The 13,845-nt window shown below is 39.6% G+C and overlaps 1 protein-coding gene across 1 annotated transcript; it reads right to left on the bottom strand.

The window, feature by feature from the left end:
• Nucleotides 1-1,115: 1,115 nt before the first annotated feature.
• LOC121947877 (zinc-binding protein A33-like) lies at nucleotides 1,116-11,698 on the bottom strand. The gene is made up of 6 exons (XM_042493037.1): nucleotides 11,129-11,698; nucleotides 9,624-9,719; nucleotides 6,701-6,934; nucleotides 6,472-6,494; nucleotides 5,716-5,831; nucleotides 1,116-4,339 (listed from the first exon to the last, which is right to left on the bottom strand). Exons 1-6 carry the CDS (start codon nucleotides 11,645-11,647, stop codon nucleotides 3,774-3,776), a joined length of 1,554 nt encoding a protein of 517 aa, XP_042348971.1. The 5' UTR covers nucleotides 11,648-11,698; the 3' UTR covers nucleotides 1,116-3,773.
• Between the last annotated feature and the right edge of the window lie 2,147 nt (nucleotides 11,699-13,845).

The raw sequence follows: 13,845 nt of genomic DNA, 5'->3' as shown, positions 1-13,845 counted from the left end.
TGTTCCTTTATTACAGATTTGAAGCATGAGCCAACTATTAATGAGACCACTGCACGCTCTTCTTTATCACTCAGTGTCTCCATTGTTCCCACATTTTCATGGACAAACTTTCAAACCTTTCCATGACTTTCAAGGACCCAGTTTTAAGAAAACATTGTTTTTGCCCTACTAGCCCAAAGTTTTTCAAACATAACAAATTCACACTCTATTCAAAGATGGTTTTAGCCAACCTGCAAACATGAACGTCACACATGGACGCATATAAAGCTAAGTTACATCAACAATATACATTATCCTTGAGGTTACATTACTTGGAAGGTTATCTTAACTTTTAATGTTTTTTGTATCGTTTTTTTTACAAATAATATGACTTTTCCAGGCCTGGAAAATGTCATTTTGAAATTCCATGTTTTTTCCATGATCATAGGAGCCCTTAATATGACACAAACTTTAAGACAAACTTAATGTTTAGCAGCACCTTGAAACTCGATGCCCCTTTTGGATTCTAATCTTATGTTAAAAATGAATCCACGTAATTTTCATCCTCATTTTCCATATTATGATTTTGCTGCGTTACTCTATTCTGCACACAAAATGTCTTAAAAAGAGAGATTCCTTTTCTGTTGCTCGTACGGAGATTTCTTACATATTTTTCTTAGTTAAGTTTATTTTGGGAGGTTTCTTTATCATCAGACATGAACAGAATTGAAAACCTCCCTTGACACAAATTTGTATTTTATGATACTGGGCGACATTAATAAAATCGACTCATCTGTAAAATAATTCTGCATCACTTTTTGAGATGAACTGTTTCCTAAAACAGTAAAACAGTTCTGAGTGGGTTGCAGTTTGCTGCCATACGTTCATAAATTCAAAGCTGTACAATAAAGACCACAGATTATGCATTCACAGTGAGTTTTGGACGCCCTCTGGTGGAATAAAATGTACCAACCACAACCTCAGCAGGAAATTTACTCATATAATTAAAATCTAATGTCAAATATCTACAGTGTGACCAGAGACAAACAGTGTTTGTCTCTGGTCAAAACTTTCGGAGACTTTCAAAAGAGTATTTTAAAATCACATTTTCACAGAGTTGAATCAGACACATCTACTGATTTGGAAATTGGCACATATCAGTCTTTATTACTTATCTTCAATATACTGTGGACATCATTTCGTCAGATGCACATATCATGATTGGATACAAAACAACTATAAACACTGAAAAATATTTATTATTATTCTGCACACAAAGATATAAGGGTATATTATATTGCAATAAGATATTGCAGCAAAATGAGCTGATACATTTTTAAAACCATTCTGAAAAAAAAACAAGTTAAATTCACCCTGTGGAGTTTTTATGTTTTTATGTAAACAAGTGAGGTCAGTTTGCATTCAGTGTTACTCAACAAAACACACCGTGTTTATCCTAGAGCTCTAACAAACGTGTGTAATGCATTTTCTTCCTCATAAAACATTTGCAAAGCCGATTTTCTTTTAATCCTGCTTTGTTTACAACAATGTTTACTAGCAAGCAGTCACATGATAATTCACACAGCTACTGGAGATCCGAAACTCCAAAGGAAATCTTAAAGTCTTTGGCGACATTAGCAAGCAATATTCCTCACCCCCTTTCTAATGATTTCAGAACTAATACAAAATTTCATAGGATTTGTCTGTCTCTTAATCCTTGTTTCTCAGTCTCAAGCCCATTCTTTTTTTGTTTTTTTATTTAACATGTATTTTTTTATTTAATTTTTTTAGGTAACAAAAAATATAATCTCACCTTCAACAGGAGGAAATGGTGTGTTTGTGTAAGACTTTCAGGCATGGATTAATGCACATTTGGTGCTCGGTTGAGGGCTTACAACAGCAGCACAGTGTTTGTGGGATTGACTCAAAATAAGCCACAGTGCCCATGTTCATCGTGATAAAGGCACATGTAATCCAGCGTAACAGTGTGGCTCATGTATGTATTTTTAATACAGTGCATTCAGAAAGCAATCAGACCCCTTCACTATGATTTTATTTTGTTATCTTGCAGGTTTAAGCTCAAATGATTTAATTTCCCCTCATCAATCTACACATAATATCCCATTTTTTGAAATTAAAACAAAAAAAAGCAGGACAAAAAGGGCACTTAAAATTGAGCTCAGGTGCTTCCCATTTCTCCTGATCATCCGGGAGATAATCCTTGTTTCTGCACCCTGATTGGGGTGCACCTGCTGTGAATCCAAGTGACTGGACATGATCTGGAAAAGCACACGCCTGTCTGTAAACGGTCATACAGCTGACGATACACAGGTTGGAAATGTCGTTCTACATGTGCATATGCCGTTACTGCTTCTAGTGATTTTAAAAATTCTATGTCTTTTTCCAGTCCTTAAACTGCACCGTGCTCTCAGAGCAAAAACCAAACCACCAAGCTTCCTGAGCGCACTGTGTTTTTTGCATTAAAACGGAGGTAAGAAGTAAGATTCATTCTTTGATTACACAGAAAAAAAATGTGTTTGGGTTTTTTTGTTGGTTTTTTTTTTCCTTTCAAAAAAATTTTTTTTTGGCTTTTATGCCTTAAATATATCAACTTAAAGTCAAAGAGGGAGAGAGAGAGAGAGGGGGCGACATGCAGCAAACAGCCGAGGCCAGAATCGAACCCGCTGCTGCTGCAGCGAGGACACAACCTCTGTACATGTGGCGCCTGCTCTCGCCACTGAGCCACCGGACGCCCCATATGTGTCAGTCTGATGAATTCATTATAGGTTTTTGATATTTTCATGAGATTTGTTGACAGTGAGAAAAAAGTGAAGAATATCAACGGCCCTGACCTTTAAAGTGTCATTTTTCATTTATTAGTATTGGGCAATTTGGACAAATATATCAGCTATCTGCAACTAGCTGAGTACACTGCTTTTTTCTGTCATTTTATTTCACATACTTAATGGTGTGCCTTGAGAGAATAATAAGAGCAGCTGCCCAGCGTTAAAATGGAAGACGGCAGGGAAAACAGCGTGTGCAGCCGGCATATTTTCACATATAACTTGGTAAATTAAGGGTTTATTTCGACCGAACTAAAGTTACTAATTGTTGGATCAATCCTTTAACCAAGACAGTTTTAGAAAATTTTATTTTCTGACTGTCCAGTTTAATTTAGTGTGTTTTCTGATTAGCTAACATTTCAATTAAGCTCACCTTATTTCTGTGAAAGAGATGCTGCGTTCAAATGGGGCCGTGTTTCGATGTTCACGAGAAGTGACCACATGAAGGCCTCCCTGATGTGGTATTCATGACCTTGTAAATTTTGTGAGCTCTGAGTTCATAACTTTGTGTACATGACTTCCCATGTCGTAAACACTAGTAACATTTGAACTCAGCAAGAGAAATGTGAATACAAAAGGTTGTATTTTTCCATTAAATAAGGAAAATATGTCTCAGAATATATCTTTTCTAGACATTTTGTGAAAAAAAACACGAACATGCCACTCGTACACATCTCCAAGCTGATGCACACAGTTCTGCGTGACTGTATCGGCGATTGCAGGTTGTTGTGCTGACAAGTTTAACCCCTCTTGTGCATTAGTAGTTTTGTTTTCTTATTTCCAGTCTTACATTTCAGAGTTACCTGCATGTTTATCATTACCACATCATCATTACAGCAAAGTCTTTATGAGAAGGCAAATGCGTGTGGTCGTGACATGAGTCCATCAGCTGCTGAGTCTTTTTCTGCAGTTTTATTCTGAATGTGTTTTCTGATGAAAAAGAAAAGACGTCTATCCCCAGTGTGGTGTTACTATAGTGAGCGGCTCCCGGTTGCATCCGTTGATAATCGGCCAGGGGTTGAAGTATGGGAAAACTGGCTCTTTGAATTTTGCGTTATAGAAGGTAAAGAGGTGACTCATGTTCCCCGCATCGTAAAACCCCACGTCACCACGACTGTAGTCCAGGTAGACCCCCACCCTCCTGGGGGGTTTGGACGGATATATCAAGCTCTCGTCTGAGTCGGTGCACGCTTCGTACTCACTGGTGCCATCTCCGTTGTCCCTTAGCACCAGGGTCCAGAAACCATCATCTGGGCAGAGACTGATCTCCTCCTTCCTGTTGACGGAGGCTGCGGCTACACCCAGACCCCACGCTGTCTTAGAGCCCACCTCCACCTCCCAGTAGTGTCTGCCAGAGGAGAAGGCTTCAGAGCCCAGGACGATGTTGTAGAGGGTGAAGCGCTCAGGGTTGTTGGGCAGGTTGGGCTGGATTTTTCCCACCTGGACGCTGGTGCGACATTGGGACACCCACAGGCAGGGGTATGCTGTGTTCGGGTCGAGGGTCACTGCTGTGACAGCTGAGAGGGGAAAAAAAAGAGTTATAAATGCAACAACAAACGTTCTTACAGAGAATGACCCGAGAAAGACTCCTCGGCTGTGACCTTCAACAAGATACTGAACGCCTCAACGAGTGTAAGACGAGCTTGATAAGAGCATCAGCTACATGGATACAGATGAAATATAAATGATGCTGCGTCAACATGTAACTCCATAGATTCATTAAATCCAGTGTTGCAGTCTTGTGTTACACAATCAACAACGTCTGACATGTTGTTGGCAAATGACCCAAAATGAGTCTTTACGCTCTTGACTTTGACTCTGTGGCAGAAGTTCAGAGAGCAAGAATAGTCATGTTTGAAACTGTCGTCTGACTCCTCCAGAACGAGCAGGCTGATACGAGACTGAACATAAAATGCAAAACACAAAAATGTCTTTTGTAGATAAATCCATGTTGTCTTAAAGCAGCAGTTGTTTAAAGTCTTCTTAGCCTGAGACAATGGGCCTCATGCAAGAAATATAAGAACAAATTTTCTTTAGGAATATTAGTGGGCATGCAAACGTAGCCGCTGATTCAAGTGGGATCTGGACTTTGGCTTGGAGTGGTCCACTATTTTTTGTCAATGAAATTAAAACTACATTTTAGTCTTTTTTAGTCTTTTTTCGTAAACAATACTGCATGTTGATAAAGTCACAGTTAGTGTTTGATGACTTTGGTTTCATCCTGTCGTCGTCTCCTCCTATTCATGGAAAAAAGAAGGTTGTTGACAAATATTTCATCGTAGTTTTTAAAGAAACAACAATGTCAACAGTGCTGTAGAGGGTGAAGCGTTCGGGGTTGTTGGGCAGGTTGGGCTGAATTTTTCCAGAGACACCCAGAGGCAGGGGTAGGCTGTGTTTGGGTGGAGGGTCACCGCTGATAGCTGAGAGAGCAGTACTGCATGTTGATTAAGTAAAAGTTAGTGTAAAGTGACGTTGGTTGCGTGCTGTCTGCGTCTCGTCTTGTGGAAAAAGAGGTTTCTGACGGACATATTTACTCATGGTTTTGGTGACTGCAAATTTTTGACAGAAACAGTGTTGCAGTGCGATCTGGTATTTTTTAAGCCTCTGCTGCATAAACTGCTCTTGTACGGGGTTGGAAACTAACTTTTTTGGCCTTCTGCCACTGTGGCTGGTGAACTCCAAAATCTGCCAGTCACTCAATAGATTATCAATGTTTCTGTGGCTGGTGAGTGAAGCACATTTAGCAGCCACTTGCACATTTTACCAGCCATTGACTGGTGGCTGATGGTGCTAATTTCCAACCCTGCTGTTGTAAGGGTGTTCGTGTGTGTGTGTGTGTGTCTGTGTGTGTCTGTGTGCGTCTGTGTGTCTGTGCATGTGTGAGTCAGTATACCTGGCTGGAAAATTGAGCTCATTTTCCTCCAGGTCCTGTACTGCAGAGGTCCCAGGAACTCTCCAGACTGCAGGTCCACACTCACCTCTGGGGGGCGCTCAAAGAAGCTGTCAGCCCTAACAGAGAGAAAGAGAGTGACAATGAAAGATAAAGTCATTAAAAGCAAGAGGAAGCCAGAGAGTGAAGGGAAACTTGCCTACAGTTTTTTTACACAACTGTGAAGTTGTGAGGTTTCTTATTATTATTAAATATCAAACTCTTTGTAAAAGAAAAAAAATGCTACAGCGCTCTTCTTCTGTTTTTGTGTAGAAAAAGTGGTCCAGTGTGTAACATTTAGGAGAATTTAGTGTCTTCTAGCAGTGAGGATTGCAGATGACAACCAGCTAAAACTTCTCCCTGTTAGAATTCCTTCATTGTTTATTGTTCAGGAGGTTTTTATCATGAGACACATTATCTGCAGAGGAAATCTCTCTGAAAAACAGACCCTGTGATTTACAGTAAAACTTCAAGTAACAGCCTTCCTCGTGGCCAGCAGTTGGCATGACTATGTGACACAGATGCCACGCTTAGCCACAATCATACCCAAACATCCTGTTTCTGCAACACTTACTTACAAAACCATATGCCATTACCTTGTGACTTCAGTCATTTGATTTGCAATAACAGTCACAAAGAGATAAGGGGGGAAATGACCGAGAAATGAGTGAGTAACTCAATAAGAAATCAGTGTCGTCTGATGATCAAGAAGAAACTCACCCTCCAATGAAATCTTTGATTCCCTGAAAGAGAGCAGATCACAACAAGTCTGTGATTAAAAAAACACGCCAGTCTCTGCTGTAACATGCGGATAATGTTGCTGCACTTCTACATGACAACAATATCCTTCTGTTTTTGTCCTTTCTGTTATTTTCATGCAGCTGACTGCTTTTTCGGGCTCTCTAGATACAGAGACGTGAGCTCATCTTTTATCCATTCTCTCTCATACCTTGAGCTGCTCTGGGTTTTCGTCTTCTCTGAGTTTGAGGCGAAGCTCGTCCGCCATGCTTTCCATTTGGCTGATTTGCTCTGTGGTGTGAGTCAGTGCCTCCTCCAGCTGGTTCAGCTTCTCCTCTTTCTGCTTCTGCAGTTTCTCCCTGATGCGCTCCTCCTCCTCCAGGAGGAACTCCCTCAGACGGCCAAACTCTGCAGTGACCATCTCCTCCAGATCTCCAGCTCGCTCCTGAGACACAAGAACGACTCCCATCAGTAAGAACATAAAAGACATTCTGTGATGTTTCAAAACTAGGCCTAAATAATCTCATTTTTGAACATGAATGTTGCTGTATAATCATTTTTTTCTTTTCCTATGAGTTTCTGTGAAGCGAGACATTTACTGCAAATGTGTCAGTCAACAAAGTCCAACCTTAACGTTGTTTCCATTTGTCTGACCAACCAAACCAATACTGATCCCATCACCTATAGATACTAAGAAGAGACTAAATGTATGACTCTTATAGCCTTGGTTTTAAAGGAAAAAACGCCACTACTCTTATTTCACTGCAGGCCCAATCTTCACTGGCACACAGGGGCTGTTCTTTCAAATATGTTGCACTTCTGGGAACCAGAAGAATGAAGACTGTTGACTCCTTGTGCAAATATGCAGAAAAGAGGCCATGTTGTTTGACCATGAGGGACTGAAACCAAACCTACAGATACTTTTTACTGTTTTTTTTTTTTTACTGTTTTGTTTTGTGTTAGGAAACACCCTGCATTTTGCTTTTGTTTTATACATTTTGACAGTTTCACTTTCTAACACTACTAGGCTTAATGGAAAGCACATAGTGGCAGGATGTGTGCTTTACTGCCATGACCCTTTATACTTTTAATCCACTTCACTTTTACTATACTTTTACTGCACCACATTTATCCGACAGCTTTAGTTACTTTACAAATCAAATTTTAAAAAAGTAACAGAAAATATTACTAATATTTTATTATTATGATTGATCGTAGAATATATGATGGATTGTTACGGGTGAAATTACAAAAATTCTAAATAATCTATGAATTAAGTGAAAATTATCTCAATCAAGTCCAAAAATCAAATTCAACTTTCACATAAATGCATTAGCAATAATAATATGATTTATAACTCACTGGGGTAATTTTTCTGTGTTTAGGACTTTTACTTTTGATTTGTTTTAAGTTAATTTTGTGCTTAATACTTATGTTCTTTTTCTTAAAAGAGAATTTCACTGATTAAGCATTGCAATCCTGTCACACTGTTCACTCTTCACACTGACTCATGATTTTTTTTTTTAAGGATCAAAATTAATGCAAGCCTAATCAGAGGTGTGCTTTTTTTTAATTCCACACATTTCTCTGCTTTGTCAAAACATGACACAATACCCACAATGCAATTTGACCACTAACAGTTAGGTAAATGGATGCACAATCCCAATACTGACATCCAGTGACAAATAAGCTGCTTTATTCAATTCAACTGTTTTATTGGGTTTTTTTGCTGTTGGGGTTTTGACCAATTTGTTGCTTTGTTTTAAGAAATTGCACATGAATTCTACTTCCTGTTAATTTTGAAGATTTTTTTAAGGAAGTTATTTATTTGTTACATTTTGTTTCACAAAATTAAGAAATCTGTTTTTAAGTGGAGCCTTATTTTGCATTACACATAAGAGAATGACCCCAGTCACTGGTATCTGTAATCAGTACCGACTGAAACCCAGTGTCGGGAGCGTGCAGCCCTAATTTAGAAGAGGATTCAGGTTTGTTATGCTAGTTAATGCAGCCTCGAGCGGAGATAAGGAGCGAGCTACAGAGGTCTACTATTCCCATTTCTTCTAACGCAGCAGTTTTATACATTTTCAAACTTGTCTTTTTGAGGACATTATCAGACTTTGTTTCTTCTGGAGCCACAAAAAAAACTTGTATCAGATGCTGTCATAATCCCCAAGACCTGTAAACAGACTTTGGCGTGTCAGTGGAGTTCCCCTTCCAGTAATGTAATCAATGCAGGCCTTTACTTGAAACAGAGGGCTTTCTTTTTTATGTTGCAGTATTGGCAACTTTAGCTAACTTAAATAAAAGAAAGGAATACTTAATTTATTCCTAAGACAGGTAAACAGACAAACATAGCCAGATAGACGGGCACAATAACAGTCACAAACACACGCAGAGGAAGAGAAATTTGCATGAAAAGACGAATTGTCGAACTTCCTCTCAAACTTGTTGACCCACATCCTGTCATACCGACAGAGAAACAGAGAAGTGAAAATCTGTGAATGTGCACATAAACTAGGTCAAACTGACAGACAGCAAGACACACGGGCAAGACGTTCAGACAGACAGACGGGGTAGAGTCTGTAGTGACACAGAGCAGAGACGTGTCGTTATCTGCTGCAGCAGAAACACTCAGCAAACACGATACACATATCTCTGTTCAACACACGAATAAACTGAGAGACCTCTGTTTGAGGTGAGCACTGCTGTGGCGGAAAAGAAACCAAGCTGAAATTCAGTGAGCTGTTATCTCTATCTGTGAGGGTGTGTGACATAATTATTGTACTCTGTGTGTGTGTGTGTGTGCGCGCGTGCATGCATGCATGCGTGTGAGTTATAGAGTTATAGAGATTGTGGGAAAGACAAACATGACATGACGTGCATGAATGTTTATTGACCACCTGCTTAATTTCAGGAAGACCGTCTGCAAAAACATGAGAACCATCACGTTTACACAAACAAAGCTGAGTAACAACCTGTTATGTCACCACCAGTCATAACCAGGGCGACTCATGCGTCTGTCAGACCGGTAAAGGTGGAGGTATGCATTTGAATGCTGCTTAGTGACCAGAATTTCTGGTTCTTGTCTTTAACAATGCTTCAAACAAACATAAACACACTCATGTTGCTACCTTTATGAGGAGGATCTTTTCATTGGTCTGTCTTTGGAAAAGTGTGGCCTCCTCAGTCTGCAGCAGAACCCTCTCCAGAGCGACAGCCTGCTTATCCTGCAGCAGAAACACACAGTCACATGTTAAATATCATTAAGAAGTGATGACGCTTAACAAGATTTTGTTTAAGTTCATTTCATTGATGCGTCTGCTTTCAAAAACAACATCTCTAATGGGAGTCATATGATTCCTTTCCTCAGCTGACCGCTCTCTCCAACAAACTCAAACAAAACGGAAAATTCAGCGCCAGTAAAACATGAGAGGCCTCTCAGAGCATCTTCAAACAGACTGATGGTGGTCAGCTGCAGGGTCAAAAGTGCGGAGGAGTAATAAGAGCTCACACTGTTCTGTTGAATTCCTGTAAAACACCCATGGGCTGCCAGAGAGTCTGCTTTAAAAAATAACTGCCATAAAAAAAATCTTTGACTTAATTTTGTTTATTTAATAAATTAAATCTTAATTAATATAGAGGTACAACAAAAACTAAATTTGACATTAAAATTAAAAAAAAAAAACTGAAAAAATAAACTAAAAAATAAAACGCAAGCATCAAAAATGATTTTTTTAAAAATATTTTTTGCATTCTGATGTGTTTTTTCATGACAAACCTCTGATTTTTTTCCTTCATGTCACTCTTTTGTTAGCGTTAGGTTTTTTTTGTTTTTGTTTTACGACAGCAGGTTTTTTTCCCTTCAGATTCAACAGCTTCACTCAGTTTTTTTCCAAGCAAAACAGTGACACAAAGTTACACAGTGGAAAAAAATGAGACAAAAAACAACAAAACCTTGACACTGAAAAAAGAATGACATGAAGAAAAAAACATCAAATGATTGTTATCGGAAATCACATCAGAAAGAATAAAACACCAGAATAAAATATATCTGGTACAAAAAGTTGAAACTGACAAAAAAAAACATCTCATGGGAAAACAAAACTGACCCTGGAAAAAGGACATGAGAAAAAAAAAGTATCATAAAATCTATAATTTTTAATGCTTGTTTAATTTATTTTTTTCAGTGCTCAATTTTACTGTTGTAGCCAAAGCAGTGACAGAAAGTTGAAACAGAGGAAATATAAAATAAATGTATCTGACACTGAAAAAAGAAAGATTCAAAAATCTTTGTTAATGCCTAAAATATTTTTTCAGTGGAGTTTTTGTTATTTTACAGTGCTGATGGCATTTTCAGTGCCATAAATCAACTGATCTTTATTTGACATTTATTAGTGTTTGTATAACTTGATGTCCTTCCAACAAGGGGAGAACTGTCAAATGAGCACGGATGAGATGGCACTCCCTAAAACTTAAAGTTTAGAGATCCATATTAACTTCTATCAAAAAATGCTGTCAACACATTCATCACCAAGTACTTTCTCTCTGTGTTAACTCGGGTTTAAGGTGAGATGTGCCACACATTGGGCCTAGGATCAGAAGCAAACGTGTCTAAAGTCAGCCAATCAGACAGTACCCTGTAGTTCTCAAAGGCCTCGGTAATGGGGATGACATTGTGGGTCTTGTGGTCCCGGGACATGCCGCACACCAGACAGATGGGCAGCTGGTCGTCCTCACAGTACAGCTTCAGCTTCTCCTCATGCTCCTCGCACATATCCATCCACAGGCGCGGCCAGAGCCCGATGGACGAGGCCACGCTGCTCATGCTGGACCCGGGCTCGCGCTCCTCCGGCTCCTCCAGAGCACCCTCCGAGTCCCAGCCGTGCGTCCCCGCGGCTGTGTCCATGGCCCGGGCTCTGCGCACACTGTCCACCACGTTGCACAGCAGCGAGTTGGGTCGCAGTTTACGTCCGCACGACTTTCTGCACTTTGGGCAACTCGGCAGCTCGTCCGCCTTGGCCTCCCAGCACTGGATGATGCACACCTGGCAGAAGTGGTGTCCGCACTCCAGGATCACCGGCTCCTGGAAGAGCTCCAAACACACCGGGCAGGTGAGCTCCGACTGCAGCTCCTCAATAGCGTTGGCGTCCGCCATTCTCGGCTGCACACATAGTTCTGAAGTTAAGATAAGTCTGATGGCAGCACAGTAAAAACTAGACTGCGGTTTCACACACACACACACACAGAGGGAGGGAGAGGAGGAGAGAGGGAGGGAGGGGTCTGAAGCGGACAGCAGAGAAATGTTTTCACGGAAGAGACAGACGAAGGGCGTGCAGCAACAGGCTCCGTGCACATGAAGCTGCTCCATGACAGGGCGTCTCCATCAGCCCCCAGACAAAAGATTTTTATTAGAAAGACAGAAAAACCACTAAAATATGACCTGACTAAGGTTTATTATCTCATCTTTAGTGACTGAAGAAATAGTGGTCGTCCTTGCAAAGACTATAGTGGATTTGATAAAGTTGCTCACTTCTGCTTTAGAAAACAATTGTAGGCAACAAATGCATATTTTCTCTCTTATCCAGGGGCGTTGCTAGGATTTGAGGGAATTGGGGGCTCAACCTGGAGGGGTTACTCTCCTGGGAATTTTCTATTTAACCTACTCATTTATCACAAATAAGCTCTAACTTAACAAGGCATGACCTGATGTGTGTGTGTTAATTATGTGTTAATTATATGTTATAATTATAATTACACATATAATTTTCTGGGGATTTTTTCTTATTATTGATGATTTTCTAATAATCCTCCGCTGGTTTTGGGTAATTTTATCATAACCCAATTTGTGGGACATTTCTTGCAGTTGGTCATTGTTCCTTTTTTTTTCTAGGTGTGCAGTATATTGTTTAGCTTCTGTGGTGGTTCTCCTACCTGCTTCTCCAAACTGAAGGTGTGCTGACTGCCATCTACTGTAAGTAAACACTAACTACCCCACTTAAAAAAATCCAAACTGCCCCTTTAATGCCTTTTAAATGATCTACCACCATTAGTAAGCGAATTGGAAGTTATGGGCCTACATGTGTGGAGGATGAATTTAGTCCTCACATTGGGGACATTGTTGGATTGGAGCTTTTTCAAATAGCTCAACACATTTTAAAGGGGAATTAATAATAACCCTTTAACATCCTGCTCAGCGTTTTGTAGAGCACGTTTTGTAGAGCACGTTTTGCGTCACGATATCTGTATGAAAAATATGTTTTTAACTCCACCTGACTGAGTTGTTCCTACCATTCAGTTATATGACGTGCTTACAAAGATCCACTAGATGTTGCTGTGTCTTTAAATAGTTTGCCTTTTCAGTTTGCCTCTTACAGGAAGTTACAAAAATAATCACTCCAGATGGGAGGTGCTGTGGGAAGAAAAAAAAATTCCATTGCTTTTCTGTTAGTGAGGTCATTAAATGGATATGGGTGAAAAACATTTATTATAGCTTTTTATTTGTCACTGTCACAGGTTTTTTTTTTTTTTTGCTTCAACAGTGTTTAAAAGAGGAAAACGGGGTTAAAATTCAAAAGCTCGTTACAACAGCTGTTATATAATGACAGAAGTTGTCCAAGTGGTTTTTCAGGCTTTACTGAACTAAAGCATATTGCACAAGCAAGTTATTAACAAAAACAAATACAAAAAACATTCAAATTATTTCTGGCTTAATATTTACTCCCAACTACTTACAGTCAGGTTAAAGGTAACTGTTCCTGAGCTAACTCCACTTCAGTGTGAAACTGTGGTGTACAAATTTATTACAAAATAAGAGCGTTTTGGCTCAAAACGTCACTTATTTTGGCAGAAAAAAATCCTTTTTTCCTGCCCGTCGTACGGACCTCTATTTTATCACATTTTGGTTTATCTTGGATCCAGCACCCTCTATGGGATGTGCGTGTCTTTTTTTAAAATCTTTTTGAATCTCTTTGTACAAATTTATTACAACATGTCAGTGAGCCAAAACACACCCTGCAGCTGCTGAGTCAGTAACACAGAACAAAGTAGAAGAAGAACGAAAACTAGCTGACACAGAGTCAGTCAGCGAGGGGAGGGACATACGATTATTTATGGGAGGAGGTTGAAACAGAGAGGAGAGTATTCAGACTGCTCTTTCAAGATTGTATAAAGAAAGCTACATAAAAAATGTCTTTATGTACGCATGGGGTCATAAAGGTGTGTTTTACATGTAGATGATCAACCTGTCTCTGTATGAGGGCTTTATTTTCCTCTTCTCTATCAATCATTTCGCTGATGTCTGTTAAATGACAGACAATTTCATACAAAATACATCATGAAATATGAGATTCAGCC

Source organism: Plectropomus leopardus, chromosome 9 (genome assembly GCF_008729295.1).
Source record: "Plectropomus leopardus isolate mb chromosome 9, YSFRI_Pleo_2.0, whole genome shotgun sequence".
Lineage (NCBI taxonomy): Eukaryota > Metazoa > Chordata > Actinopteri > Perciformes > Serranidae > Plectropomus > Plectropomus leopardus.
This window is presented reverse-complemented; position numbering and strand designations above follow the sequence as displayed.